This window comes from Perognathus longimembris, unplaced genomic scaffold (genome assembly GCF_023159225.1).
Source record: "Perognathus longimembris pacificus isolate PPM17 unplaced genomic scaffold, ASM2315922v1 HiC_scaffold_5501, whole genome shotgun sequence".
Lineage (NCBI taxonomy): Eukaryota > Metazoa > Chordata > Mammalia > Rodentia > Heteromyidae > Perognathus > Perognathus longimembris.
Window position 1 is genome coordinate 35,878 of NW_025960936.1, and position 26,664 is coordinate 62,541.

Here is a 26,664-nt window from a genome sequence, read left to right on the forward strand (position 1 = left end):
CAGCTCCGCCCGGGAAGCCCCGCCCCTCCCGCCCACTAGAAACCCGAGTCCGGGCGCGGGGCCGCGCACCTCCACGCGGCTAGATCAGCGTCCCGGACGTAAGTAGCCGCCGCTGAGGCGGGCCGGCAGCGCTCGGTACTCGGGTCCCCGCCGTTCCCGTTCCGGTGCTGGGGGGGGGGGGGGTGCGGAGCTGCTGGCTGGGGACGCGCCGGTCCCGGGGAGGGCCTGGACGGGGCACCCCGGGCCCGCTCTCGGGTGGATGGGACGCTCCCGGACCTGCCCGCCCTGCGGCCCCGGCGGGAAAGCAGACCAACTCGCGTGAACTCTTCCACCTGACAGGCTCGCGAGTGGAGCTGGGCCGCTGATTCGCTGGGCCGGGCGGGGGGTGTTGTCGGTCAAAGGTCACCAGGGATCCCACGAGCATATGTTTTGAGAATTTATGCGCTGCCGTCACCGCTGGCAGTCTATATAAAAACGCGAGTTGTGTACTGAGCAAACCTCCGACGGCCGCCTCCCCGTGCGGGCGAGCGGCGGCGGGGCGTCCGTGCACCCCGGGCCACCTCTCCACGCGGCTCGCCCGCCGCCGCGGGGCGGTCCTGTCTCCCAAACCCGAGGGTTCGCTCCCGCCGAAGAGCTGGAGCGGCGGCGCCACCCAGTGGCCGTCGGGCGTTCCTGCGGCCGCTTCAAGGTGGATGGCTGGTCTTTCCGCGGGAGAAGGCGGCGTCCAGGCTTTCCTTTGGTTCTCTGTGTTTTGACTTTTTCTGAGGATCTACTTCACGAGAGGCGAGAAACTGGGAAGATTTGCACGTCCCGTTCAGTGCTCTAGAGAAAGTCTAGTCTAGTGGTGCTTAGGAAGCACTTCTGTGCTGGGTTACGTTTTCCCTTGCCTTGGTGTGTGTTGGGTGTGGTGGTGGTGGGGGTGTCTTCTTCACACCTGTTTCTCATCTATATATTAGCAATGATGGGGCTGGGGATATGGCCTAGTGGCAAGAGAGCTTGCCTCGTATACATGAGGCCCTGGGTTCGATTCCCCAGCACCACATAAACAGAAAATGGCCAGAAGTGGCGCTGTGGCTCAAGTGGCAGAGTGCTAGCCTTGAGCAAAAAGAAGCCAGGGGGCTGGGGATATGGCCTAGTGGCAAGAGTGCCTGCCTCGGATACACGAGGCCCTAGGTTCGATTCCCCAGCACCACATATACAGAAAACGGCCAGAAGCGGCGCTGTGGCTCAAGTGGCAGAGTGCTAGCCTTGAGCGGGAAGAAGCCAGGGACAGTGCTCAGGCCCTGAGTCCAAGGCCCAGGACTGGCCAAAAAAAAAAAAAAAAAAAAAAGAAGCCAGGGACAGTGCTCAGGCCCTGAGTCCAAGGCCCAGGACTGGCAAAAAAAAAAAAAAAAGCCTATGGTTTAGGAAAGTTCTGGGAATCAAGTGAAATCATACATATGAAGTGCTTGGCTCAGCATCTGAAGCACAGGCTGTTCTAGATCAGTGTAGTTGACTTCCAGGCAAGACCTAAAACTCTGAAGTCACTATGGGAAAATACTTTAAGATTCAGGCATGGACCGTAACCTCCTGGCTCCAACTTTGCAAAATAGCTCAGGAAATAATAGGAAGAATTGACAGGTGGGATTGGAGCAAATGAAACAATCACCAAATGGAAAAGACAGAACCTCAGAGTGAGAGAATATTTTTGCCAGCTGTTCAACTGAGAATTAATATCCAGAACATATAGGGGACTCAAAAATTAACACCCAAAAGACAACCAGTAAATAAGGAAATGAACTGGACAGAGAATTCTCAGTGGCCAGTAATCACATGAGAAAAAATGTTCAACATCTCCAGCCATCAGGGAAATGCAAATCAAAATGGCCTTGAGATTCTATCTCTCCTTAGTCGAAATGGCTGTCATGGAGTACAAACAATAAAGGGTGCTTGTGAGGATGGGGGAGGGGAAAGGAACCCCTGTACACTATTGGTGGGAAAGTAAGTTAGTCTAATGGAAATAAGTACAGAGGTTCCCTCATAATGCTAAAAGTAGAACTACCATATAGTCTATCTCTGTCAACATACAAAAAGGTATCCATACAACTATGCTTACTGTGGCACTATGAATAACAGCCAGGTTATGGAATCAACACAGATGTTCTTCAGTGGATGAATGGATAAGGAAAATGTAGTAATGGGAAAGTTATGGGGATAAAGTGAAATTACACATAGGAAATGCTTAATTAACACAGCACTGCGAATATAGTGAATAATCCCAGTGCCGGTGGCTCATGTCTGTACTCCTTGCCTCTCAGAAGGCTGAGATCTGAGGATTGCAGTTCGACCAGCCCAGCAGGAAAGTCCATGAGACTCTTATCTCCAATTAATCACAAAAAAAAGCCAGAAGTGGTGCTGTGGCTGTAGAGTGCTAACCTTGAGCAAAAGGAGCCAGGGACAGTGCCCAGGCACAGAGTTCAAGCCCTAGGACTGGGAAAAAAATTAATTAGCCATAAAGAACAAAATCATGGCATTTGGAGGAAAATAGTCTGAAACTGGTGATCATCAGATTGAGTGAAATAAGCTAGACCTACAAAGACAAATATCACATTTTCTCATATGTGGAATGTGTGTGTATGTTGGAATGAAAGTCAGGGTACTAGTCCAGAAGAGGAAGTGGACGAGGAGAGAGAAGGGTGGATATTGGAAGGGCAAACAAAATCAAAGCATCATATATAATCAAAATCAAATATATATATATATAATCAAGACATATATGATGTTTGGGTTTTTGTGTACATATGTGAAATCATATAATCAAAATAAAAAATGTATAATCAAAACATCATATATGTGGCATATATGATGTTTTGGTTTTGTGTATATATATATGGGTTTGTGAAATCACAATGAAATCTCTTTATATAATTAATGAATACTAATAACAATGGATATGGTAGGTGTTAAATGATACTGTAGCAGTGTTGTGTTCTCTGGGCTCAGTGCAGGGTCAGGAGCTGTGGCATCTGGCCTCTGCGTGTTCACTCACATGTCTGCTGTGTTCTAGGCACTCAAGATGGTGCAGGCTAAGAGCTGGACGCTGAAGAAGCACTTCCAAGGTCACCCTAAAGATAGTAACTTTGAGCTGAAGACTACTGAGCTCCCACCCTTAAAAAATGGAGGTCAGTCACACTGAGGAGTTCTGAGTTGAAGAAGGCTATTTCATTTAACCTTTGTTGTTCAACAGATTACCCCAAATCTGATGGCCTTGTCCAGCAAGTATTTATTATTAGTTCACAATTCTGAGGGTTGGCAGTTTGGTGATTATTTATGTAGGTCTTATCTGGGCTAAACGGTTATTTTACAATAGGCTTGCTCCAGGTGTGTTGGCTTATATTTGTAATCCCAGATACTCTGGAGCTTAAGATTCAGAGGGTGACAGTTCATGGCCAGCCTGGGCAGAAAGTTCAAGAGATCCCATCTCAACCAAGAGCTGGATATGGTGGCTCATGCTTGTCATCCCAGCTATGCAGGGGAAGTGTAAATAAGAGGATTTTGGTCCAGGCCACCTTGTAAATGCATGGCCCTATCGCCAAAACAGCTAACACAAAAAAGGATTGGGGGTATAGCTCAGCTAGTAGAGTAGAAAGCCTTTTGGTATCACCCCCCCCCCCCAAAAAAAAAGCCTGTTGCCGGTACTCACCCCTATAATCCTATTTACTCAGCTGAGATCTGAGGAACACAGTTCAAAGCCAACCCAGATAGGAAAGTCCAGAAGACTCCTATCTCTAATTAACTGCCCCTCAAAAAGCTGTGGTCCAAGTAGTAGAGCACTAGCCTTTGGCAAAAAAGCTTAGAGACAGTGCCCAGGCCCTGAGTTCAAGTCTCAGGAATGGCATGCGCACACACACACACACACACACACACACACACACACACACACACACACACTCTACCTCTCTGAGGTTAAACCCAGAGCATGCCAGTCAAATGCTTCCTCCACCACTGAGCTACCTCCTCATCCTCTGCAAAGGGATTTCTTTTTTTTTGGCCAGTCCTGGGCCTTGGACTCAGGGCCTGAGCACTGTCCCTGGCTTCTTCCCGCTCAAGGCTAGCACTCTGCCACTTGAGCCACAGCGCTGCTTCTGGCCGTTTTCTGTATATGTGGTGCTGGGGAATCGAACCTAGGGCCTCGTGTATCCGAGGCAGGCACTCTTGCCACTAGGCTATATCCCCAGCCCTGCAAAGGGATTTCTTGATGGGAGGCACCAGTACCCCATGGAAGGTGGCATTCTGCCCTCTGCCAGGTCTCAGTGTCACACAGAAGATCCCTCCGCATTCTTCAGTCATTAAATCCATGCTTAGGAGCACTGCCTCCCTGGCTTTGAGCAGGCAGTAGGGAGGAGGTTCTTGCTTCCCTGCTAATCCACTAGGGTAAGCGCTGCTGGCACATGCATACAGCTAAGACTATCAGAGTGTCTAGAAGGGGTGTTTGTAGTCAGGCGAGCTTTCCAGAAAAGATACAGTCAATTAACGTGGCAGAGTTAGCAATCTCATTTATATTGTAATGGCCTGGACATGGGATCAAATTTCCGGAAAACATATGCATGAGGCTCACTAAAGCAAAGCGCATGCTTGTTTGTCCTATAACTGGAGTTGGTAAGGAGAGCCCATGGAGGGTACTGTGGCAAGGTGGCTACAAAATGTGGTCCCGACCAGTAACTTAGCCTTAAAACTTCAAAACATCAGAAACAATGGCTGACAATAGCAAATGAAGTAAATCATATAAAGCAGTGTAAGTGACATTGTTGTTATTATCATCATCATCATCATTAACTGGGTTGGGACAAATGTGAGGGCTTCTCTTTCTCTTCCTCTCCCTCCCTCTTCCTCTTTCTCTGTCTCTTTCTCAGGCTGGTACTCATTCTTGACACACAGGGCTTCGATTGAGTGTTGGGGTTTTCTTGCTCATGGCTAGGAGTCTACCACTGAGCCACATCTCCAGTCCAGCATTTTGCTAATTGGGTGGAGCTAGTCTTTCAGACTCTTCTGACCTGGCTGACTTTGAACTGCAGTCTTTCAGGTCTCAGCCTCTTGAGTAGCGAGGGTTACAGGCATGAGTCATTGGCACATGTCTCTCTTTTTCTCTTCCTTTTGTTTTTTTTTAGCATATATTAATTGTACAGTGTGAGGGAGTTTTATTGTGATATTTAATCTGGCTTAAACTCAGGGCCTTGGCACAGTCTCTTAGCTTTTTCTCTCAAGGCTAGCATATCCGCCATCTTATCCTGCCTCCTGAGAGCCCTTCTTGTCTTCTTCCTGTCCCTTCCATAAAACGATAGGGGGGTGGTGGGGAGTAGTTTAGTAGCAGACTGATTGTCTAGCATGCACAAAGTTCTAGGTGCCCTGTGGGTGGGGGTGGGGGTGGGGCTGGAGTTTCTAATTGCTCACGGAATGCTTTATTTTGCAGAGGTCCTGCTTGAAGCATTGTTCCTCTCCGTGGATCCTTACATGAGGTATTATGTCCCTCCTAAAAGTTCCTGTGCCCTGTGTTATACCCTTAAGTAGAAGTTCTGAAACCCACCTTCTCAAATAGCCAACTGAACTTGTAGAACTAAGACAGCTTTTCCAAGAGGATCTTAATACTAAGAATGGATTTTTTTTTTCAGAGTGGCGGCCAAAAGATTGAAGGAGGGTGACATGATGATGGGACAGCAGGTAGCCAGGTAATCATTTACATTGATACCGAGACATAAAACGTGGGCCCCTTCACTTCCTGCTGGATTCCGTCTCTGTCCATTGCCTCTACAAGTCCTTTAGCTTGGACGTCCACACACTGTTTAATCGTGGAGGTCACTGGGAAATCCTGCTCCACTTCCTGATCAATTGAAAGGGAAGGAGGAGAGATGGTGGGTTAGTCAGACTCATGATATTGTGGCCAATACCTGAGAGAAACAACTTCAAGGGACTCATGGCTTAGACCTGTAATCCTAGCTACTCAGGAAACTGAGATATGAAGATTGTGGTTTGAAGCCAGCCCTGGTAGGAAAGTGTCTTATTTCCTATCATTCACCAAAAGGCCACTAGTGGGGCTATAGCTCAAGTGGCTCAAGTACTAGTCTTGAGGAAAAAGCTAAAGAACCCAGGCCCTGAGTTCAAACTTCCCTACCAGTACATGCATGGTGTGCGCACACACACACACACACACACACACACACACACACACACACACACACACGCCTGACAAAGTATCTTATGTTTATAATCCCAGCTACTTGGGAGGTAGAAATCATGGTATAGGGCTTGCAGAAATTTCATAAAATTCCATCTCAACCAATAGCAGCCATTCTGGTTAAATGGGAAGTATAAATAGAATGGTTATGATGATCCATCCTGCCCCATGCAAAAATGGGAGTAAGTAAAAGTAAAGAAAGCCCCCCCCCACTCCCACCTCCCAAAGAAAGGAAAGCTAGGGGTGTAGCTCAAGTGGTAAAGCTACTGAGCAAGTATGAAGCCCTAAGTTGAATCCCCACCATCACCACCAACAAAAACAAGATGATATGAGTACCTGTTCCTCTCACCAGAACAAAAGCACCTGCTTCTTTTCATCTATGCCCACTGTTGGCAATCATATTCGGCATTCTAAGATGAATAGACTGTTGACCTTTCTGTAAGTTAACAATCAATTTTCTGGTCAATTAGGTTTAGGTCTTTCAACCTCTTCCCTTATGCCTTTCCAGATTTGATTTCCTTGTATGTTAAGGATAGAGAATATTTGAGTCTTTAGTGATCTTTCTCCAGTGTCCAAACATAGATTAACATTTTCCAGTGCTGATGGATGTCCACCTTTAGTCCCAGCCCCTGGTTGGGGGTGGGGGCTAAGGCAGGCGGATCATGAATGCCAGGCCAGCCTGGCCTACATCGTAAGACCTTGTCTCAAAAAAAAATAAAATAAGTTTAGTCATTTAGTATTTATGTTGAAATAAGAGTGCTGTTTAAGTCTAAGTGACTATTATAATACTATTGATTCCAATCCTATTTTGATTTTTATTGGGATTTCAGAGGCTTTTTTTTTTTTTTTGCCAGTCCTGGGGCTTGAACTCAGGGCCTGAGCACTGTCCCTGGTTTCTTTTTGGTCAAAACTAGCACGCTGCCACTTGAGCCACAGTGCCACTTCTGGCCTTTTCTATAAATGTGGTGCTGAGGAATTGAACCCAGGGTTTCATGTACATGAGGCAAGCACTCTGCCACTAGGCCATATTCCCAGCCCCTGTTTGAAGTTTTTAAAGCTCTATAGTTATAGAAGGATTTTTACTAACATGGAAAAAAGAATTAATTGTATAGTTTAGTATAATGTTAAGAGAAAAACAAAATTATAAAGCATTGTTTCCATCAAGGAGACACAATATACATTTTTAAATGCTAAGATGGCCATAAAATACACCAAAGTATTAGTAGTTATCTTTGTGCTCTAATATTATAAATGATCATTTTATTTTATTTTATTTTTGTTATACTAGTTGACTTAAAAATATTTTTTACAGTGCTGAGGTTTGAACCTAGGGCTTTTAAGTCTAGGAAAGAGTTAAACTCCCAGCCTGATTATTTTATTTTATATATTTTAAATTTTTTGGAATAAATATGTTATTTTGGTAGTGGGCAGGGAGAAAAAATAGTAAAGAATGATAGGAGGGGGAGAAAGGGTGAGGGTGTGAGGGCCTTTGAGAGTGTTCTTAGATAGCACTTGGGATGGGGAGATGGGACAGAGCATCATCCATGGGCTTTAAAATCAAGTGCCATACAGCATCCTGACTCCCAACACAAGGGAAGAAGAGTCACAGGTCTTTTTTTTTTTTTTTTTTTTTTTTCCTTTTCCTTTTTGTCAATTGTGAGGTCTGGGCGCTGTCATTTGCTCAAGGCCAGCACTCTACTACTTTGAGCCAAAGCTGTACTTACAGTTTTCTGGTGGTTAATTGGAGCTAAGAGCCTCATGGACTTTCCTGCATGGGCTGGCTTTGAACTTCAGTCCTCAGATTGTAGCTTCCTAAGTAGCTAGGATTGCAGGCATGAGCCACTAGTGCCCTGTGAGTCACAGATCTTAATGTGCTTTATCTTTCAGAGTTGTGGAAAGCAAAAACTCAGCCTTTCCAACAGGAACGATTGTCCTGACTTGGTCCGGCTGGACAACGCACTCCATTTCTGATGGGAAAAAATTGCAAAAACTGCCTACAGAGTGGCCAGATACATTACCACTGTCTTTGGCTCTGGGCACAGTGGGCATGCCAGGGTGAGTTTCTTAGATACATTTGTTTAAATACCTCACGTCCTGGTTTTCCAAAATGGTTTGGAACTTGGTCAAGAAGAGACTGGAGGCATTATGGGTCTAAGAGAAGATGGTAGGACTAAGAAGGGAAGAACATCAACGTGGAGTTCATCAGTGGATCGATGGATAAAGAAAGGGTGGTTACAACTATATTATTTACATCATATACACAATAGGAATATATATGTACATATGTGTATATATACATATGTATATGTATGCGATAGAGCTTTTAGAAAGGAAGAATTGTTAACGACAATGTAGGTAAACTGGAAGGCATTAAGTGGAGTAATTCAGGCAGAGAAAGACAATACCATGTGATCTCACCTATATGTTGTATAGTTTCTCATCACTCAGACAAATACCTGAGAGAAACAGTTTAAAAAGGAAAAAGGTTTATTTTCACTCAAGTCTTCTTAGCTTATGGTCTGCTGACTCCATTGCTTTGGGTTTGAGGCAAAGTGTGATGGAGCAGACCAACGTGGACCTATAGGAAGATCCCTTCTTTAAAAAAAAAATGTTAGGGGGCTGGGAATATGGCCTAGTGGCAAGAGTGCTTGCCTCGTATACATGAAGCCCTGGGTTTGATTCCCCAGCACCACATATATAGAAAACGGCCAGAAGTGGCTCTGTGGCTCAAGTGGCAGAGTGCTAGCCTTGAGCAAAAAGAAGCCAGGGACAGTGCTCAGGCCCTGAGTCCAAGGCCCAGGACTGGCAAAACAAACAAACAAAAATGTTAGGACTTGTGCTGTAGACTATAAAAGGAGTTGGACTTCATACTCTACATTTTTGATGAACATTCATGGAATTCTGAAGTAGTGATGCTGTACCCGTTTTTTTGAAAAACACCAGGACAAGGGACAATCAAATTCAGTCTCACATCATTTTGAGAATGGCGATAGGGCCTGGCACTGGTGGCTTATGCCTTATAAACCTAGCCACTCATGAGGATGAAATCTGAACTTGAAATTTTTTGTGTTTGAACTTCATTTTTATTTCAATCCCTCATTTTGGATGGTATAGTAAAAAGAAAACTTCAGTCTGGTGCAGTGATTTCTCATGTTAATTTGGAGTGAAAACTCAGGATGTCCTTTTTCTTCTATCATTGAGCCAAAGTCCCAAGGCCTAATAGAAGGTGAATATGTTAGAACATTCTTGATGTTGATCTGTGTGAGTATAACTTTTCCTTCCCAGCCCTTTCCAATTTTCTGTCCAACTGAGATTACATGTGGGTCACCAAGTTCCTAGTAGTACTGCCTATTCTGTATCTTCGTATACTCCATGACCCTTTCCCTGCAAACTAGCATTAGCATCTCACTTAAGCTAACATAAGGAAATTTCCATAGTCCCTCCATTCCTCTGTGGTACTGTTGTGCCAAGTTGCAAGACCACCCCCAAGAAGACCACCGAGATTCAGACACTCCGAAATGCAAAAGCAAGGCAAGGCTTTATTTAACGAGCTGCCAACTCGGGCCTCGTCCTACCCACCGACACAGCGGAGGTTAGGAGGAAGCCCCGAGCTGTGATTACACAGGGCTTATAAAGGCAAAGAACAAGGTTACAACAATCAGCTGTGCAAGCAAGATTAGAACACAGGTACAAATCCGATTGGCTCGGGGTTCGATTCTAAAATGGGGTTCACGTGGTGGGGCCTGACTTCAAAGTCTGGCACCTCATTTCCCCCTTTTTCTTTTTGGTACTTTGGGAGCCAATCATGGCTCCATTCTGTCCATTTCAATGGCTTGCATGTCTAGGGGTTGATATAGAGGTAAGGCATGGGCCAGTAGGGCCCAATGTAGTAACCAAAGGGCCTGTCACCATTTCTTATAAGAATAGTCTCTGTACCTCTGTTTTGCATACCTCTAGTTTATCCTGCCTCATCTTCCCAAAAACATCTCTGGTCCCTTGATTTTAAAGGGGGGCTGATGGGTGAAGATCATCCATCTTCTGTAACTTCTTCAGGCTGACTCAGGGGCGTAGACCTTACCTAGCCAGGAACCTATAACCTTAGTCTCAGTCTAACTTTCTTGAGGCGAAGGCAAAGCAGCTGAGTTGGGTGCTTGGAGACCTCCCATGTTCCATCACGGTAGTTGTCATCCAGGGCAAAGGGGTCAGCTGGCCTGGCGTGGAAGCAATGAACCCAAGTGGCGATGCCGTCTAGGGTCCCTTCCACCGTGGTTAATCTGTTGATTGGGGGCATTGGCAAGCTGACAGGCCTTTAACAGATCTCAATAAGGACACAACACAATCTCAGGTCTACAATCTTTCTTTCCTAAACAGATGTATCAGCTTAAAATTCTTACGGCCAGTCAGGGCTTTGAGTAAATGGGGGTGAGATTTTAATCTATCCTCTCATTTGACAAACTTACCCTTACTAACCACTATCACAGATGACTGGCAACTTCCTGCCCAGTAGACAGACATGGGCATTGGAAAGGCATGCTTACGAACTATTCTTCTAGGACTTCCCAGCTTTAACTTTTGAAAGGCCAACAGTAGTGACTCTAGGATCTGACACCATCTCTGCCATCCAAGCAGTGGCTTACTGCCTCTGGATGCTCCATCACTTTTGTCCCAGGAGGAGTGACTTTCCACTTGGACTCAGGGCCTGAGTGCTGTCCCTCAGCTCTCCAGCTCAAGACTAGCACCGTACCACTTTTGAGCTCCACACCACTCTGTTCCCAGCACTCTGCTGGCTGATTAGAGACAAGTCTCTCACAGGGACCTTTCTTTGCCCGGGCTGGCTTCGAACGGCAGATTCAGATCAATGAGTCTTATAAGGGGCCACTTTACTCCAATTATAAGCAACAAGGTGGTCCACACAGAAGTAGTTTTTAAGCATGCTCTCTTACCTGGAACTTATTAAGGGTCAGTATTAGATCTTGACAAACTTGTAGGAATCACCTGTGCTTCTCTGTGGGCCTGCTGGAAACTGTTACAAAAAAACCTACAAAGAAGCTGGAATGGCAATTAAACATTTTGGTAGCCATAATTCTCCTTTTCTCACTTTGCAATAATTATTTAGGACAATTTTACTTCCAAATTTCTTCCAAAAGGCTACAAAAACAAAACAATTAATACAAAAGGAGGAAAACACACAGGCCTAAGAAAAGCTACGAGTTGGAGATCTCCCAAGCTGGGCCACAACCTCCTACAAGGGTGCAGAAGGAATGGACCCGAGTTGGCCCACAACCTCCTGTAAGAAGGAGTGGACCCGAGTTGGCCCACAACCTCCTGCAAGGGTGCAGAAGGAGTGGACCCGAGTTGGCCCACAACCTCCTGCAAGGGTGCAGAAGGAGTGGACCCGAGTTATGAGTTGGAGATCTCCCAAGTTGGCCCACAACCTCCTGCCAGGGTACGGGAGGAGTGGACCCAAGTTGGCCCACAACCTCCTGCCAGATAAGCAGAAGGAGCAGACCCAAGTACAAGGTGGGCGGGTTGAGTCTCGTTTAGGAGGCCCTCCTGGTCAGTTCTGGCCAAAAACCAAACTGACTCGCGCCCTACAAGTATAAGCAAAAGCAAAACAGACAAACAGACAAATTACAGGACAAGACAAATGAACAGCGCTGTTTTCTTACCTTCGGAGTCTGGGATCTCGGGGTCTCTGGGGCTATCCCGGACGAAACCCCAAATGTTGTGCCAAGTTGCAAGACCACCCCCAAGAAGACCACCGAGATTCAGACACTCCGAAATGCAAAAGCAAGGCAAGGCTTTATTTAACGAGCTGCCAACTCGGGCCTCGTCCTACCCACCGACACAGCGGAGGTTAGGAGGAAGCCCCGAGCTGTGATTACACAGGGCTTATAAAGGCAAAGAACAAGGTTACAACAATCAGCTGTGCAAGCAAGATTAGAACACAGGTACAAATCCGATTGGCTCGGGGTTCGATTCTAAAATGGGGTTCACGTGGTGGGGCCTGACTTCAAAGTCTGGCACCTTAGTACGCTCTCTCTGACCACTCATATCTGGACATATCAAAGCACTGCATCTATTCTGTGGGTAAGGACTGGGATAACATGGACACCTTCTCCATGATGCTCACCATCTCCCTAGGACTTACATAGAGATGGCACAAGCTCTCCATGTAGATCCTCAGTGTTGAAAGCGAAGTCCATCTTCTCGTACCAGGGGGACCTGATCTGGACATGGACACAGTGCACCCTTTCCAGCCAACTCTGTCCTCTCCCAAGAGCACATCTTTATTCTCACCTGGGAATAGCGAAGAAAGTGGGCCACTGGTGACTGGAAATGCTCATTTCCTGTGGGTTTTTTTTTTCTTCTTCTTCAAATCTTTCACTGGGATCCATGGCCCTGAGCTATGGAGAAGGCCTTCAAGGCTTTTATAAGAGATATAGCCAGGTGCTGGTGACTCAGGCCTAGCTACTCAGGAGACTTAAATCTTAAGCATCACAGTTCAAAGCCGGCTTGGGCTGGAAAGTCTGTGAGACTCATCTCCAGTTGGAGAGCCAGAAGTGGTACTGTGGCTTAAGGTGGTAGAATGCTAGCCTTGAGCAGAAAAACTCATGGACAGTGTCCAGGCCCTGAGTTCAAGAAAGAAATAAATACAGAGAGGTATGGTAGCACCTGTCTGTAGTATCAGCACTCAAGAGCCTGCAGCAGAAGGATGGTCTTGAGTTCAAGGCTAACCTGAGCTAGATAGGAAGGACAGATAGATGATATAGTAAGATAGATAAGCCTTAGCTAAATAGGGATGGAGTGAAAGAGAGAGGAAAGGAGAGGGAAAACAAACAAATATAAATGCTTATTTTCTTCCTTTAGTCTAACTGCCTACTTTGGCCTACTGGAAATCTGTGGTGCGAAGAGTGGAGAAACAGTGATGGTTAACGCGGCAGCAGGCACAGTAGGCTCTGTTGTGGGGCAGATAGCCAAGCTCAAGGTAAGTGTCTTCCTGTGAGACCCACAGTGTGCGGTGGAAATGAACCAATGAACAAACACAGTGGACCTCCCTGGCCTCCAGGACCTGACAGCCTTGTTAGAGGAGGTTATTCAGAGGTGAAAGACTGAGAAATGGGGGAAGAAAGTAGTGTAGGGAAGATAAGCTGAACATTGTTATTTGAGGCTGTTGCAGGTATAGAGCAGAATGGCCTCCGTGTAGAGTAGTAAGGTTGTAAGCGCTTTCATATGTCTTTTTGTTACTGTACCTTTGTGCCTGAGCTTGAACTCAGGGCCTAGGCAGTGTTCCTTAGCATTTTGCTCAAGACTGGCACTCTGCCACTTGAGCCACAGCTCCACTTCCAACTTTTTGCTGGTTAGTAAGATGTAGAAGCCTCACAGATTTTTCTGTGATGCTCAGATCTCAGCTTCCTGAGTAGCTAGGATTACAGGCATGGGGTACCAGCACCTGCTGCTTAAGTTGTTACTGTTAAGTATTTTGTCCCAGTGATTAACAGTTGGCTGATGTAAGGTTTGTTCTTGCGGAATCTGCCCTTGGAGATACTATGCATCTAGAACTTGACCCATGCTCCTTCTGGTTCATTAATTGCTTCTATTTCTCTCCTCACTTAGGGGTGCAAAGTTGTCGGATCCGCAGGTTCTGATGAAAAAATTGCCTATCTGAAAAAGCTTGGATTTGATGCTGCTTTTAACTACAAGACAGAAGAATCTTTGGAGCAAGCTTTGAAAAAAGCCTCTCCTGATGGGTACGATTGCTATTTTGATAATGTAAGTACAAACTGGATCTATCTGATGCATTAATAGAGCATTATGTCAAGGACTTCATTTTATACTTCTGAAGTTCCCATTTAGAATATATGAAGAAAGTACATATGAGTTTTTGGGTTTTTGTTGTTGTTTGTGGTGGTGATGGTAGTGGTTATAGCACTTGAATTCAGGGCCTGAGTGCTGTCCTTAAGCAGTTTTTTCTTCAAGGACAGCACTCTACCCCTTTGAGCCACAGCACCACTTCTGGTTTTCTGGTGGTTAATGGAGATAAGAATCTCACAGACTTTCCTCTCCAGGCTGACTTTACACTACAATCCTATAAACTCAGCCCCTTGAGTAGCTAGGATTATAAGCATGAGCCATCAGTACCCAGCACATGTGAATTTTTAGAAAATTATTTGTGAGATATAATTTGTATATTACATATTTTGTTCATTTAAATTATAGAATTCTGGGTGGAAGATGTAGCTCAGTTGTGGATTGCTTGCCTAGCCTGCACATGCACGAAGCCCAGTTCAATACCCAGCATTGCAAAGAAGAAATAACAAATTTAATTTTTTTTGACCTAGATTTTTTTTAATTGGTATTCACTTCAGTAACTTGAATCCACAGATATAAGCAGTATATAACCAGAGAGTTACAAGTAAACACAGATTATACATGCAAATTTCGGTTCACAAAGGTCACATGTGCAGGTACATGAATTAGAAACATGCGTCTAGAATTATGACCAAACTTTAAAAAATGTAAAATTACATCTTGAAAATATGAAGAGATGGTTTACACACACTTTAGAAATAAAATGTTGCTTATACCACAGATATATGACAGCTATAGGATTCAAGTGACAAGCAATAAGATCTCAAGAAATTAATACTGGTCAAAGAAATAACAAATTTAAATTTTAAGAAAAATATTAAATTCCCAGGCACTGATGGCTCAAGCCTATAATATTAGCTACTCAGGAGGCTGAGAGCTGAGGATTGCAGTTTGAAGCCAGCCTGGGCAGGAAAGGCTATGAGACTGTTATTTCCAGTTAGCTACCAAAAAAAAAAAAAGTGGAGCTATGGCTCAAGTGGTAGCCTTTAGCACAAAAGCTCAGGGATGGCACCCAGACCCTGAGTTCAGGCCCCAGTACTACAAAAACCACCCAAAGTCTAGAATTCAGTCATTTTTAGTACAAGGAAAAGGAGTAAAGGAGTAAGTGTTGACCCTGAGTAAAGGAAAGTCTTCTGAGATGTAACATCAAGCAAGAAAAGAAGTAAATCTGACTTCATGAAAATCTAAAATTATGTAACCATCACCACAGTCAATTTTGAGGATGATTTCATTATCCCCAGAAGATCTTTGAGGGTTATGATTTCTCCATATTCTCACCAACACTTCTTATTGTTCATGAGTGGTATTCATTGTGGTTTTGGTTTGCATTTCCTTATAAATACTGAAATTGAAGATTTTTTTCACGTACATTTGTGTATTCTCATTAGAGAAATGTATGTCCAAATCCTTTGCCTACTTTTCAAATATATCTGGGCTCTTTTTGTGTCTGGATACAAATCCTTTATCAGGTATACTTGGTTTTCATTTTCCATATTAGTTATGTTCAGTAGAATCTCCAGGATCACTGAACCATTGCTCCTAGGAGAAATACATACATGGATGTATATTTATTTCTTACACAGATTATAGTATTTGTAGGATTATAAAATAGCTGTTATGCTCTGTGTGTGCCTGCAAATAACTTGGAATGTTTGGTGAGTTTTGGTTTTAAAAGTACAAATATGGAATCCATTAATAATAAAAACTAGTTGTATATGATTTGCAGATACTTTCTTCTGTGAGTTGTACTCACTCATCTTTGTGTCCTTTAAAACATAGGTGTTTTACTTTTAATAAATTTGAGTTTCTCTCTCTCTCTCTTCTCTCTCTCTCTCTCTCTCTCTCTCTCTCTCTCTCTCTCTCTCTCTCTCTCTCTCTCTCTCTCTCTCTCTCTCTCTCTCTCTGCCAGTCTTGGGGCTTGAACTCAGGGCTATCCCTGAGCCTCTTTGTGCTCAAGACTTGAGTCACAGTGCCACTTTCAGCTTTTTCTGAGTGGATTATTGGAGATGAGAGTCTCACACACTTTTCTGCATGAGCTGGCTTCAAACTGCAATCCTCAGAGCACAGCCACCTGAGTAGCTAGGATTCCAGGTGTGAGCCACCGGGACGGCCATCTCTTTTTCCTTTTGTGGCTTGGGATTGGGGGTGTTATGTCTAAAGACACTTTGGCTTACTCAGAGTGACCAAAGTGTACTCTTATAGGCCAGTGCCAGGGGCTCATGCTATGACCCTAGCTAGCTACTGAAGAGACTGACATAATTGTAGTTCTGTACTCTGTGTTAAATTAATTTGTATGTACATATGAGAAAAGTCTAGTTCTATTCTTTGCCCTGTGGATATCCAATGATTTTGTACCATTTGTTGAGAGGGCTATTTGCTCCCCTATTAAATTGTGTTGGCATTAGTTTAGAAAGACTCATTGATCATAAATGTAAGGATTCCATTTTGAACTCTCTACGCTATATTTCTATTTTCACTCAGTCTTGATTAATTTGACTTTGTAGTAAAATTTGAAATTGGACAACCTGATTTCTCCAGCTTTGCTCTTCCTGTGCCTTTTGAGACTACTCAGCTGAGCAAAGAACTTTAACATTGACTATATTAAAACTTACAAGCTATGTAAGATGTGTTCCTAGAGCTAAAGATGTCTTTTTCTAACTGCAATTTTCTGCACTGTTGTGCTACTTCAATCAGGTTTTGGTTTTGTGTTGGTCCTGGGGCTTGAACTCAGGGCCTAGACACTGTCCCTGAACATTTTTTTTTTCGGTCAATGTCCTCCTACTGGAACCACAGCTCTACTTCCAGTGGGTTTTGGTGGTAAATTGGAAGTAAGAGTCTCACTAACTTCTGCCCTGCTAGCTTTGAACCACAGCCTCAGCTCTCAGCCTCCTGAGGATCTAGGATTACAGGCATGAGCCACCAGCACCTGGCAGCTTTGTTGTTACTAAAACCATATTGTGAAATAATGATCAAGATGTATTGATGCTCTAAGTCAGGTATTAGATTACTTAAGGCATGTGTTTCCTTGTCTGTTTAGGTGGGTGGAGAGTTTTCGAACGCTGTTATATCCCAGATGAAGACATTTGGAAGAATTGCAATCTGTGGGGCAATCTCTACATATAATAGCACTTGCGCACCCCCGCCAGGTAACCACTCAGTGATGTAGGAAGACTGGGCAAAGGGAAGATGCACAGATATGGGATAGGCCAGTGGCTGTCAAAATATTAGACAGATTTCTTTATATTCTTGGTAAATGCAATGGATACTACTTTCTAATAAAAATAATTACAGCCAGGCACTGGTAGCTCACGCTTATAATCCTAGCTACTCAGGATCTGAGATCTGAGGATCACGGTTTGAAGCTAGCCTCTGGGCAGAAAAGTCCATCAGACTCTTATCTCCAATAAACTATACAGAAAAGCAGGAAATGGCACTGAGGCTCAAGCGTTAGAGAGCTCAGATAGTGCCCAAGCCCTGAGTTCAAGCTCCAGGACCAGAAAGAAGGAAAAAACAAAACAAAACAGAAAAAAACTTAATTATATATGTTTTGTGCTAAATTGGCTTGCATTAGATTTCAATACAGAAAAATAATCAGGGCTGGGAATATGGCCTGGTGGCAAGAGTGCATGCCTTGTACCCTGGGTTCGATTCCCCAGCACCACATATATAGAAAACGGCAAGAAGTGGCGCTGTGGCTCAGATGGCAGAGTGCTAGCCTTGAGCAAAAAGCAGCCAGGGACAGTGCTCAGGCCCTGAGTCCAAGACCCAGGACTGGCAAAAAAAATAAAATAAAATAAAGAAAAATAATCTCAACATATGGAAAAAACAGAATTATTAAAAGTTTTAGTTGTTTTTTAATCTATTATTTCCTGCAAAGTTGTAATCAGATTGTAGATGTAGCCATGATTTGATTCAAAAACAGAACACAGTAGCCAGGTACTGGTGGCTCAGACCTATAATCCTAGTTACTTAGGAGGCTGAGTTCTAAGGATCACAGCTTGAAGCCAGCCAGGCAGGAAAGTCTGTGAGACACTTAATTTCCAATACATCTCAGAAAAGGCCAGAAGTAGTGCATTGCCTCAAGTGATAGAGTGCCAGCCTTGAGCAAAAAGGTGCCCCGAGATGGCATCCAGGCCTAGAGCTCAAGCCCCATGACTGGCAAATTAAATAAAAACCAGAACACATTGATTTCTAGGAGTTGTGGAAGGTGACTTGATATGGGTGAAGGGAAGGGCAGGCTGCCATATCCTTCACAGCCTTAGCCAGAAACTTCTTGGAGCAGCAAGACACATTGGCCTGCCTGGGCTGGTAATTTCCACTAAAAGAGAAAGGGGCATGCACTGTCCCTCCATGTATTCCATGTCTCTGTTTGAGTCCTCCAGTGTCCAGTGTCCCTCCCATCTCCTACTTGTTCATTTGCTTGGTACTTCATCCCTTCCTCCTCCACACTAACAGAGATCCAAAAGTTCCCAGTCTTAGGGTAGATCTTGTACAGGCCTCATGTTAGGGGTAAGAAGGTAAGTGGGTGAGAAAACTCAGTTCCTTAAATCCTATTAACAACACTCAAAAGACCAGTCTTCTGTGTTCTTCCTATAGAATTATTTTCCTCCACAGGCGCTCCTGTGCTGTTGTAGATTTCATAGATTCACCTGTGCTGCCCCAAAAAGGAATCTTGCAGTCTGCATCTTACATCTGAGCAACGATAGTAAACTCTTTCCTCATGCTGTGACAGGCTTAATAGGAAGGAAATCTAGCCCTGCCATTAGCAACCCAAGTGCACAGAGACAGGAAGGCTTGCAGAAAAAGAGAAAGGACAGCTTGCAGGTTCCCCTTTGGACCATGAAACATCCAACACACTTATCTCCAGGAAGAAAATTCCAGATTCACTTGGTAATTGCCTGGTTAGGACTTTTTCATTGCTTCTACTTTTCCTATTTATGCTAACCTAGCATCGTGGAAAACCATCCATCCACCTGCCAACTAAACAGAACTGAAGGGTGTGTTTTCTTAACCAGAGCCCAAATTAGGGGCAGGCAAATATTTTGGATAAGTAACTTGATCTGGTCTTTTTAGCAATTAGTCTTGGGAAGCTCATCTAGTCAGCTTGGTCTTAGAGCTGATAACTGGCCTGGTCTATTTCCTTTTAATCAGATGGGATTCTGCCTTGCTTCTGGGCCCCAGAAATTGTAACTTATTTTACTCTTAGGATAACTCATAGGCAGGTGATTACTTCCACCAACTTTCCTGTCACCTTTGCTTTTATTTTTTCTGTCATTAAAAGAAACTAGTATCCACATCAGAGTGAATAAGCCCATAACGGTATTTCACCCTCTTCCATTTCTTGATTCATGAAGGAGTATGGTTAATGTGTGTCTGCAGAAGAAGCATTCTTTCTGCAGTACCATCATAGCCCTGGGATGCGTCACTTAATGCCATAAGTTTCTCCTGGTTCCTGACAAACCTCCCTAAGAGTGTCATTTTCTTCTATTGGATGAGCAGGGACTAGGCTTGAGGAATGCCATGTACCCAGGATGCTAACAATAGAGTCTAGCACTTACATTAGCTTTTCTGGTCTTGACTCTGGCCTTGCTTCCAGAGTGTGAGTTCTTTGGCTGTCTGGTCTGTGTAAGGATTCTTGGTGGGTATTAGTTTCCTATTGCTGCTGTAACAAATGGACACAAACTTAGTACTTAACGGAAATTTATTCTTATAGTTCTGAAGGTTAAAGTCTAAAATGAGTGTCTAAAACAGATGCGTTTTTTTTCTTGGAATCACTAGAGGAGAATCTGTTTCCTTTCCAGCTTCTAGAGGCTATCATAACTCTTGCTGTCTTTTCCCTGCTTCCATCATCACTTATTTTTACTTTCCCCCTCACTCTTAACTTTTCTGGATCCCTCTTTTCTTTATACCTTATGATGCTTACGATTATCCCGAGACCACCTGTGTAATACATCGTGAATCTCCCCACCTGAGGATTCCTAGTTTAATCACAACTGCAAAAGCCTTTTTGCCCCCTGTCAGGATATTCACAGGTTCTGGGTAGGTCTTTCAGGGCCGTTACTCTCCCTGACACAAAGTGCATGGTAACAGCTAGCAGCCCCGTGGATCAGGAAAGAAGGAGCGGAGAAATTAGAAAGGGGAGGCACCAGGAAAACAGTGACAGTGACTTGTGTGGCTTGTGTTCTCATCCCGGGCCTTGTCACCAAAACACCCCCTCCTCTTTCAGGCCCACCTCCAGAGAAGATCATCTACCAGCAGCTCCGCATGGAAGGGTTCATCTACAACCGCTGGCCTGAGGACATGGCCCAGAAAGCTCTGAAAGACTTGCTGAAATGGGTCTCAGAGGTAAGGGGTTTGGGTCACCCCTTCCATGATATACCAGGCTGTTGATACCCCAGACCATTGGGCACCACTGCCTCCCTCTCTGTGCTGTATATTCCCCTTCTCCCTGTCTGCTGAGCCATTGTCTCTTCTTGTTTCTTTATAGAGTTTTTTTTTCTTTTTCTTTTTCTTTTTCTTCTTTTTGCCAGTCCTGAGGCTTGAACTCAGGGCCTGGGCACTGCCTGCTCCTGAGCTTCTTTTGCTCAAGGCTAGCACTCTACCACTTGAGCCACAGCATCACCCCTGGCCTTTTCTGTTTATGTGGTACTAAGGAATCGAACCCAGGGCTTCATGTATGCGAGGCAAGCACTCTACCACTAGGCCATATTCCCAGCCCACCCAAATTAACTTTTTTTTTTTTTCCATGTATTGGGGCTTGAACTCAGGGCCTGGGTGCTGTCCTTGAGCCCTTTTGCTGAAGGCTAATCTTCTACCACTTTGAGCCCCAGCTCCACTGGTTTTCTGGTGTTTAACTGGAGATAAGAGTCTCATGACTTTTCTACTTGGGCTGGCTTTGAACCGAGATCTCAGCCTTCTGAGTGGCTAGAATTACAGGTGTGAGCTACCGGTGCACATGGTTCCCAAATTAAGTTCACAAGAAACAAAGCCTCTATCTCCCATTTTCAGAGTTCCCATAATATACCCAATAAGCTTGTGGCTGGGATGAGAACAGAGTGTCATTCGAAGTGTAAAATCCACACATTTGTTGTTGATTCCATACAGGGTAAAATCCAGTATCATGAATACCTTATTGAAGGATTTGAAAGCATGCCAGCAGCATTCATGGGAATGATGAAAGGAGAAAATTTGGGGAAGACAATAGTGAAACCATGAAGAAAAATCATGGAATCATCACTGGATGATTAGCTCTTTACTATTTGGTAAAAATGTGTACTGCCTAAATTATCTAAGAACCAGCAACTGTAATGAGGTTGATCTACCTAAAATACACTCCAGTGAGCTGTGATTAGTGATGGAGTGTGAAAATTTCATGAACAACAATCAGCCATCTCTCTACCTTCTGTGGTTCTACCTTTTGGTGGTAAAATAATAATAATAATAGCGGTTTTTGAGTCCAAAAATCTGCCTGTGACTTTGGATTTCTGATTTCTCATCAGTAAAATGAGGGTGTTAGCTAACACCCTGCAAAAGTGGGTGAAATTGAAGTCTGAAGATCGCCCCTAGTACTTATGTTGACACCAGGCTGACGTCAGAGGTCTAAGGGCCCATACTGCTGTGCTATAGTTGAGTCTAATAATGTAACAGACCAAGGACTGAATCTTTCATTGACAAACACTGCCAAAAATTAAAAAACATAACACTGGGAATATATATGCATATATTCATGATTTAAATCTTTCACTTACCAAGGAATATAAAAGGTGTAAACATATAGGAAGATATCTTGCCATGGTTTAGAAAGGAGGGGAAGAGAAGCAAGAAAGACTAATAAAGGGTGCATTTGATTAGAGTACCTTATATGCATATATGGAAAAACACAGTGAGACTACTGTATGACTAGTAAATTAAAAATTTAAAGGTGCCATGCTTTTTGGACAAGAAGATTTAGTATCAGAATGACGTCCATTTGGCTGATCAGTTCTGCCATCGTAGACATTGAGAGGTTACATAAAATTGTAACACAAGGAACTAATGAGGGAAAAGGTGCATCTGTAAAAAACTCTGGAAAGTGACTATTACTGCCTTCAAAGAAAAACGGAGGGCTGGGGTGTGGGTCAAGTTTACTGGAGACTTCTGGAAGGACTGGGATTAGAGAAATCTTTATACTGTATAATCTTTTGCACTGTTTGAAATCTGAATTTTATGCATATACTCAAATACAATTAAAAAGTCAAAGTACTTTTTGTGTCTTGGCTTTCTAAACTCTTCCAGCTAAAGATGTGAGATTGTACAGAACGGTTTCTGCTGCCTGCTGGGGTTTGGGGTAGAGAAACTTCTGTGGCTCAGAGTAAGGGAAGGGGGGTGTGCAGGGAAGCCAGCTGCCTGGCACGGGAGGACCGAGTAGGGACACATGGATTGTGTGTTTTCACCTGGGGAAAGGAATTAGAGCCCAAGCAGAATATGGCTTCTGGGGCTGGGGATATGGCCTAGTGGCAAGAGTGCCTGCCTCGGATACACGAGGCCCTAGGTTCGATTCCCCAGCACCACATATACAGAAAACCGCCAGAAGCGGTGCTGTGGCTCAAGCAGCAGAGTGCTAGCCTTGAGCGAGAAGAAGCCAGGGACAGTGCTCAGGCCCTGAGTCCAAGGCCCAGGACTGGCAAAAAAAAAAAAAAAAAAAGAATATGGCTTCTGGATCATAACTGGGCTCCCCAGCATGGTATGTCAAAGCCCACAGAAGTCATATGACAGAAGGAGAGCGAGCCTTGAGGAAGGGTGTCTGGAGTCTGAGCTGGGTGAGGAAGGCATTTGAACAGGAGGGATGCCTCGCATGAGAACTCAGGGCAAGCGGAGCCAAGGTATGAGGGATCAGGTGGTGTAAGCAGGAGATCCACTTGGAGGGGTGGCCTGTGATAGGTATGTGACCCCAGTTGGGGAGGACCATATCCATGTAACTGTCAGCAGTCTGACACAGGCAGTTGGGATTCCTAAATAGTCAAAAGAGGTTTTTGCCATAGAGAAACAGTCCCAGCAAGCAGTGTGCCAAGGTCAGAGTCTTGATGGAAGCTGATGTGTAGCAGTGGGGGCCCATATGACCTTTTTGAGCCCAGGCAGAAAAAGGACAACCAGAACGATGGGCAGTGCAGGGTGTCAAGAGCCGGAGTAGAGGGCAGGAGAAAGGGATGGCTGGTGATTGATGGTTGTCTAGAGATGATGACAAATTTGATCAAAGATAACAGGAGTCAAAATTTGCTAAAGGTAGTTTACAAGCATGGGAAGAACCTTGTTGATGTTAAGTTGGAATCTGAGGTCTTGCTGTAAACTCACAAATTCCAATGCATGAGACAAAATACATGTATGCATACAAGACATACACATACAAGTGTGTATACCTAAGTATATTCATTCCTTCATTCTGTTCACTCTGTGGGCCTAGCAGTGACAGCCCAATAGCAATGAGTACCCCAGGACTCCAGAATATGCCATTTAAATTACATTTTCTACCAAAAGAAACTACAGCTTCTTGAAGAAATCGTTTGTTCTAGGGTGGGAACAGAAAGGATGCAAAACAAGCCTGGAGTGTCTTGTCTCAGAAAGTGACTACCCAAGCCCATGGCCAAGTCTTGCCCAAATACAGAAACCAGCTTGAAGGGGCTTCACTAGACAAGTCAAGCCATATTATTCCCTCACGGCAAAGGCGAGGAATTACCTTTCATTGACTACGACTTGGAAGGCTTGTTACTTGGGGATCCCAGGCCTGGTGGATAGAAATGGGATGTGATACTAAAAATGAAGCAGAAGCCTGCATAACAAGAAGTGATTTCCACACAGCTTTCTTCTGTCTAGAACATGGTATAGGACATCGGGGCATCCTTGGAGCAAGCCATAGTTTGTGTAGTGTACTGTTCTAAGGAAGGGTAGCAGATGCTAATATTTAAGGTCCCAAAGGCAAAAAAGAAATATTTAAAAACCTAAGCAAAACTTCAAAGTTTCTTATTCAGAGACTCTGGACTTTTGAGTTGTAAACATTGCACTGGACTTTGAGGAGACAAAAGTATGTTATTCATGCAGGGAAAATTTTAAAAAGGATGATCAAAGACTGGCAAAAAACAATCTATGTACTTACCATGAGCCTGGCTCACTTGCCAGCCTACCAGTTGCATTTGCTAATGAATTCCAAACAATAGTTCCTGCTGTTTACCTAATAGTCTCAGTGGGGCTGTCCTCAGGACATTAACACATTCTGGGGCGTCTCCGTGAGACCTGTGCAATGTCCTAGGATAGCTGTGGACCCAGATCTGACCCTCCTTTAAAAGTTTCTAAACCAGTGTTGCACCATTGTGCAGTGCAATGTCCTTTCTTCTCCCTTTCCCTGCTTCTCAGACCTGGGATGTCAGCATGTTCCGGGTGGTTAATAAATGTTGCAAGTCTGTCCGAAACATAAACTTTTACTGGGGTTAAACTGTTGTCACTTGTAGTTTTTCTGTGGCTGGCAAGTATTGCTTTTTCTAACAGCACCATCTGATATGGTAGCCATTTGCGGCTACTGAGGTCTGGAAATGCATATTATGCTACATCTTCAACCCGAAAACAAACTGAAACACAATCAAGTACTGTTTTTATTACACCCAACTTTATTGTTTCAACAGCACTACAATTCACTTTCACCACGGTAAAAGCATAGAACACTGTTGTATTATAACGCCCATACAGGAATGTGCGTTTGTAGGCCACATCACCAGGTCTAGTCAGGATCAACAAGATGATTTCATTTTGGACGATTTGTCTCTATGCACAGATAGAATAGCATGAAGGGTTGACTTAGATATTTTTAAGTAGATGGCACAAGTTAGGGTATACCTGTGCAGGCACAAAACAGAAGCACATATGTAAATTCTAATCCTAAATTCAGCTATTCACTATTTTCTAGGTAAAAACATGGAAAAATATTTAAATTTTAATCAAAGGCATATTACTAAGGCAGAAGCCAGTGCAGATACTGAAGCTTGTACAACTGGTACAGTACAGAGAAAAAGCGACTAGCAAAGCACTAGGCATACATTCCACGACGGATGAACAAACGGTAGTCGTGATTTACAGCAGCAAAACAAACAAAGTTGTTTGTTCAATTCAAGTGTTAGAGAAAGGACACAATACTTAAGACAAATTTTACACTTCCATAATTTCAAAACAACTTAGTCAAGAGAATCCACGCTAACCTGTCAAAAGTTCCAACAAAAATAATCTAAACAACTTTTCACAGGCTCTGGGTTTGTAAACTAGGCTAGATACAAAACAGTTTGCTTTTTATACACGCATACACTCAAAAGAATCTTGGAAAGATAAAAAGAAATTATCTTAAGTGTCATAATTTACCTACAAAACTATGAAAAGAGATACCTTAAAAATACCCACAAAAAACAAAAATTTCAAGTACGCCATTAAGACAATGTTGCTCAGAATACACGAGCAAATCACATTTTTCTCATAGAACATACTTATATATAGCAATATATATTTTTTATTAACAAAGAGACCAACTGATTCAAAATTTGAAGTTTCAAGTATTTTTCTTCAGTTTTAGATGAATCTTAAGACAAAGCTCAAGGGAAACTTGGGGTCTACTACGTCTCAACACTCAAATTTACAAATCTCAGATGAATGACAGGGTTTTTTTTGTTTTTGCTGATCTTGAACTTTTGCTGGGGCTTGAACTCAGAGCCTGGGCTCTGTCCCTGAGCCTCTCTGTGCTCAAGGCTAGCACTCTACCACTTGAGCCACAGCACCACTTCTAGCCTTTTCTGTTTATGTGGTACTAAGGAATCGAACTCAGGGCTTCATGCATGCTAGGCAAGCACTTTACCACTAAGCCACATTCCCAGCCCAGAACTGTTTCCGACAGTTTTCCATCTGCCAAGGAATTTCAGCTAGAGCTAGATTAGTTTCTATCACGAAGATGGGATTCTAGCTTTGTATTGGAATCGTAAAGCAAGAGGTGACTTTTCCCTCATTGGTTTATTCCAATATGCAATCCATACTAAACATATTCTTGTTCTGTTTTCTGAAGCAGACTCCGAGTGTCACAAGGATTGGGATGGTAAAGCTGTTCACTATACACGCATAAATGCCACGGAATAATCATTTTCACTTAAGGGACCAATGAAACAGAAAACACATGGGATGAACTTTATCAGTGTTACCTGGATGACTAAAAAGTTTTAAGATTTCCTGTGCTAGAAAATCCAAGATTTGAAACAAAAGGAATGCTTATCAATTATTCATATGAAACAATCTAGACAGGAACAGAACACTAATTAAATGTATAAGCTCCTAGGAGCTTGGGAGGGAAAGATTGGGAAAGTGTTAATGAGTAGTTTCAGTATAGGGTGAGGGAAAAGCTCTAGAGAAGGACAGAGATGACTGTAGAAATGTGTGAATAGACATACTACTGACCTCTACCGAAAAAGGGGGGAGATATAAATATATATATTTAATATGATGTCTACTTTACATAAAAAGAATTCTAAGTAAAATAAAAGTGAGCTCTTTGGCAGAAGCCTTACCTTTTCCTGTGACCT

The 26,664-nt window shown here is 43.7% G+C and overlaps 1 protein-coding gene across 2 annotated transcripts; it reads left to right on the top strand.

The window, feature by feature from the left end:
* The first annotated feature begins 299 nt into the window (after window positions 1-299).
* LOC125345323 (prostaglandin reductase 1-like) lies at window positions 300-22,311 on the top strand. Of its 2 annotated transcripts, none has more exons than XM_048337553.1 (10): window positions 300-362; window positions 3,045-3,161; window positions 5,450-5,495; window positions 5,649-5,705; window positions 8,099-8,266; window positions 13,082-13,199; window positions 13,829-13,984; window positions 17,121-17,229; window positions 20,310-20,428; window positions 21,188-22,311. In XM_048337553.1, the coding sequence occupies exons 2-10, from the start codon at window positions 3,056-3,058 to the stop codon at window positions 21,296-21,298; spliced, it is 990 nt and encodes a 329-aa protein (XP_048193510.1). In that variant the 5' UTR covers window positions 300-362; window positions 3,045-3,055; the 3' UTR covers window positions 21,299-22,311. The 2 variants fall into 2 exon arrangements, with proteins under 2 accessions (XP_048193510.1, XP_048193509.1); XM_048337552.1 differs by lacking the exon at window positions 300-362 and adding an exon at window positions 628-688 and having other exon boundaries at window positions 3,047-3,161.
* The last annotated feature ends 4,353 nt before the right edge of the window (window positions 22,312-26,664 follow it).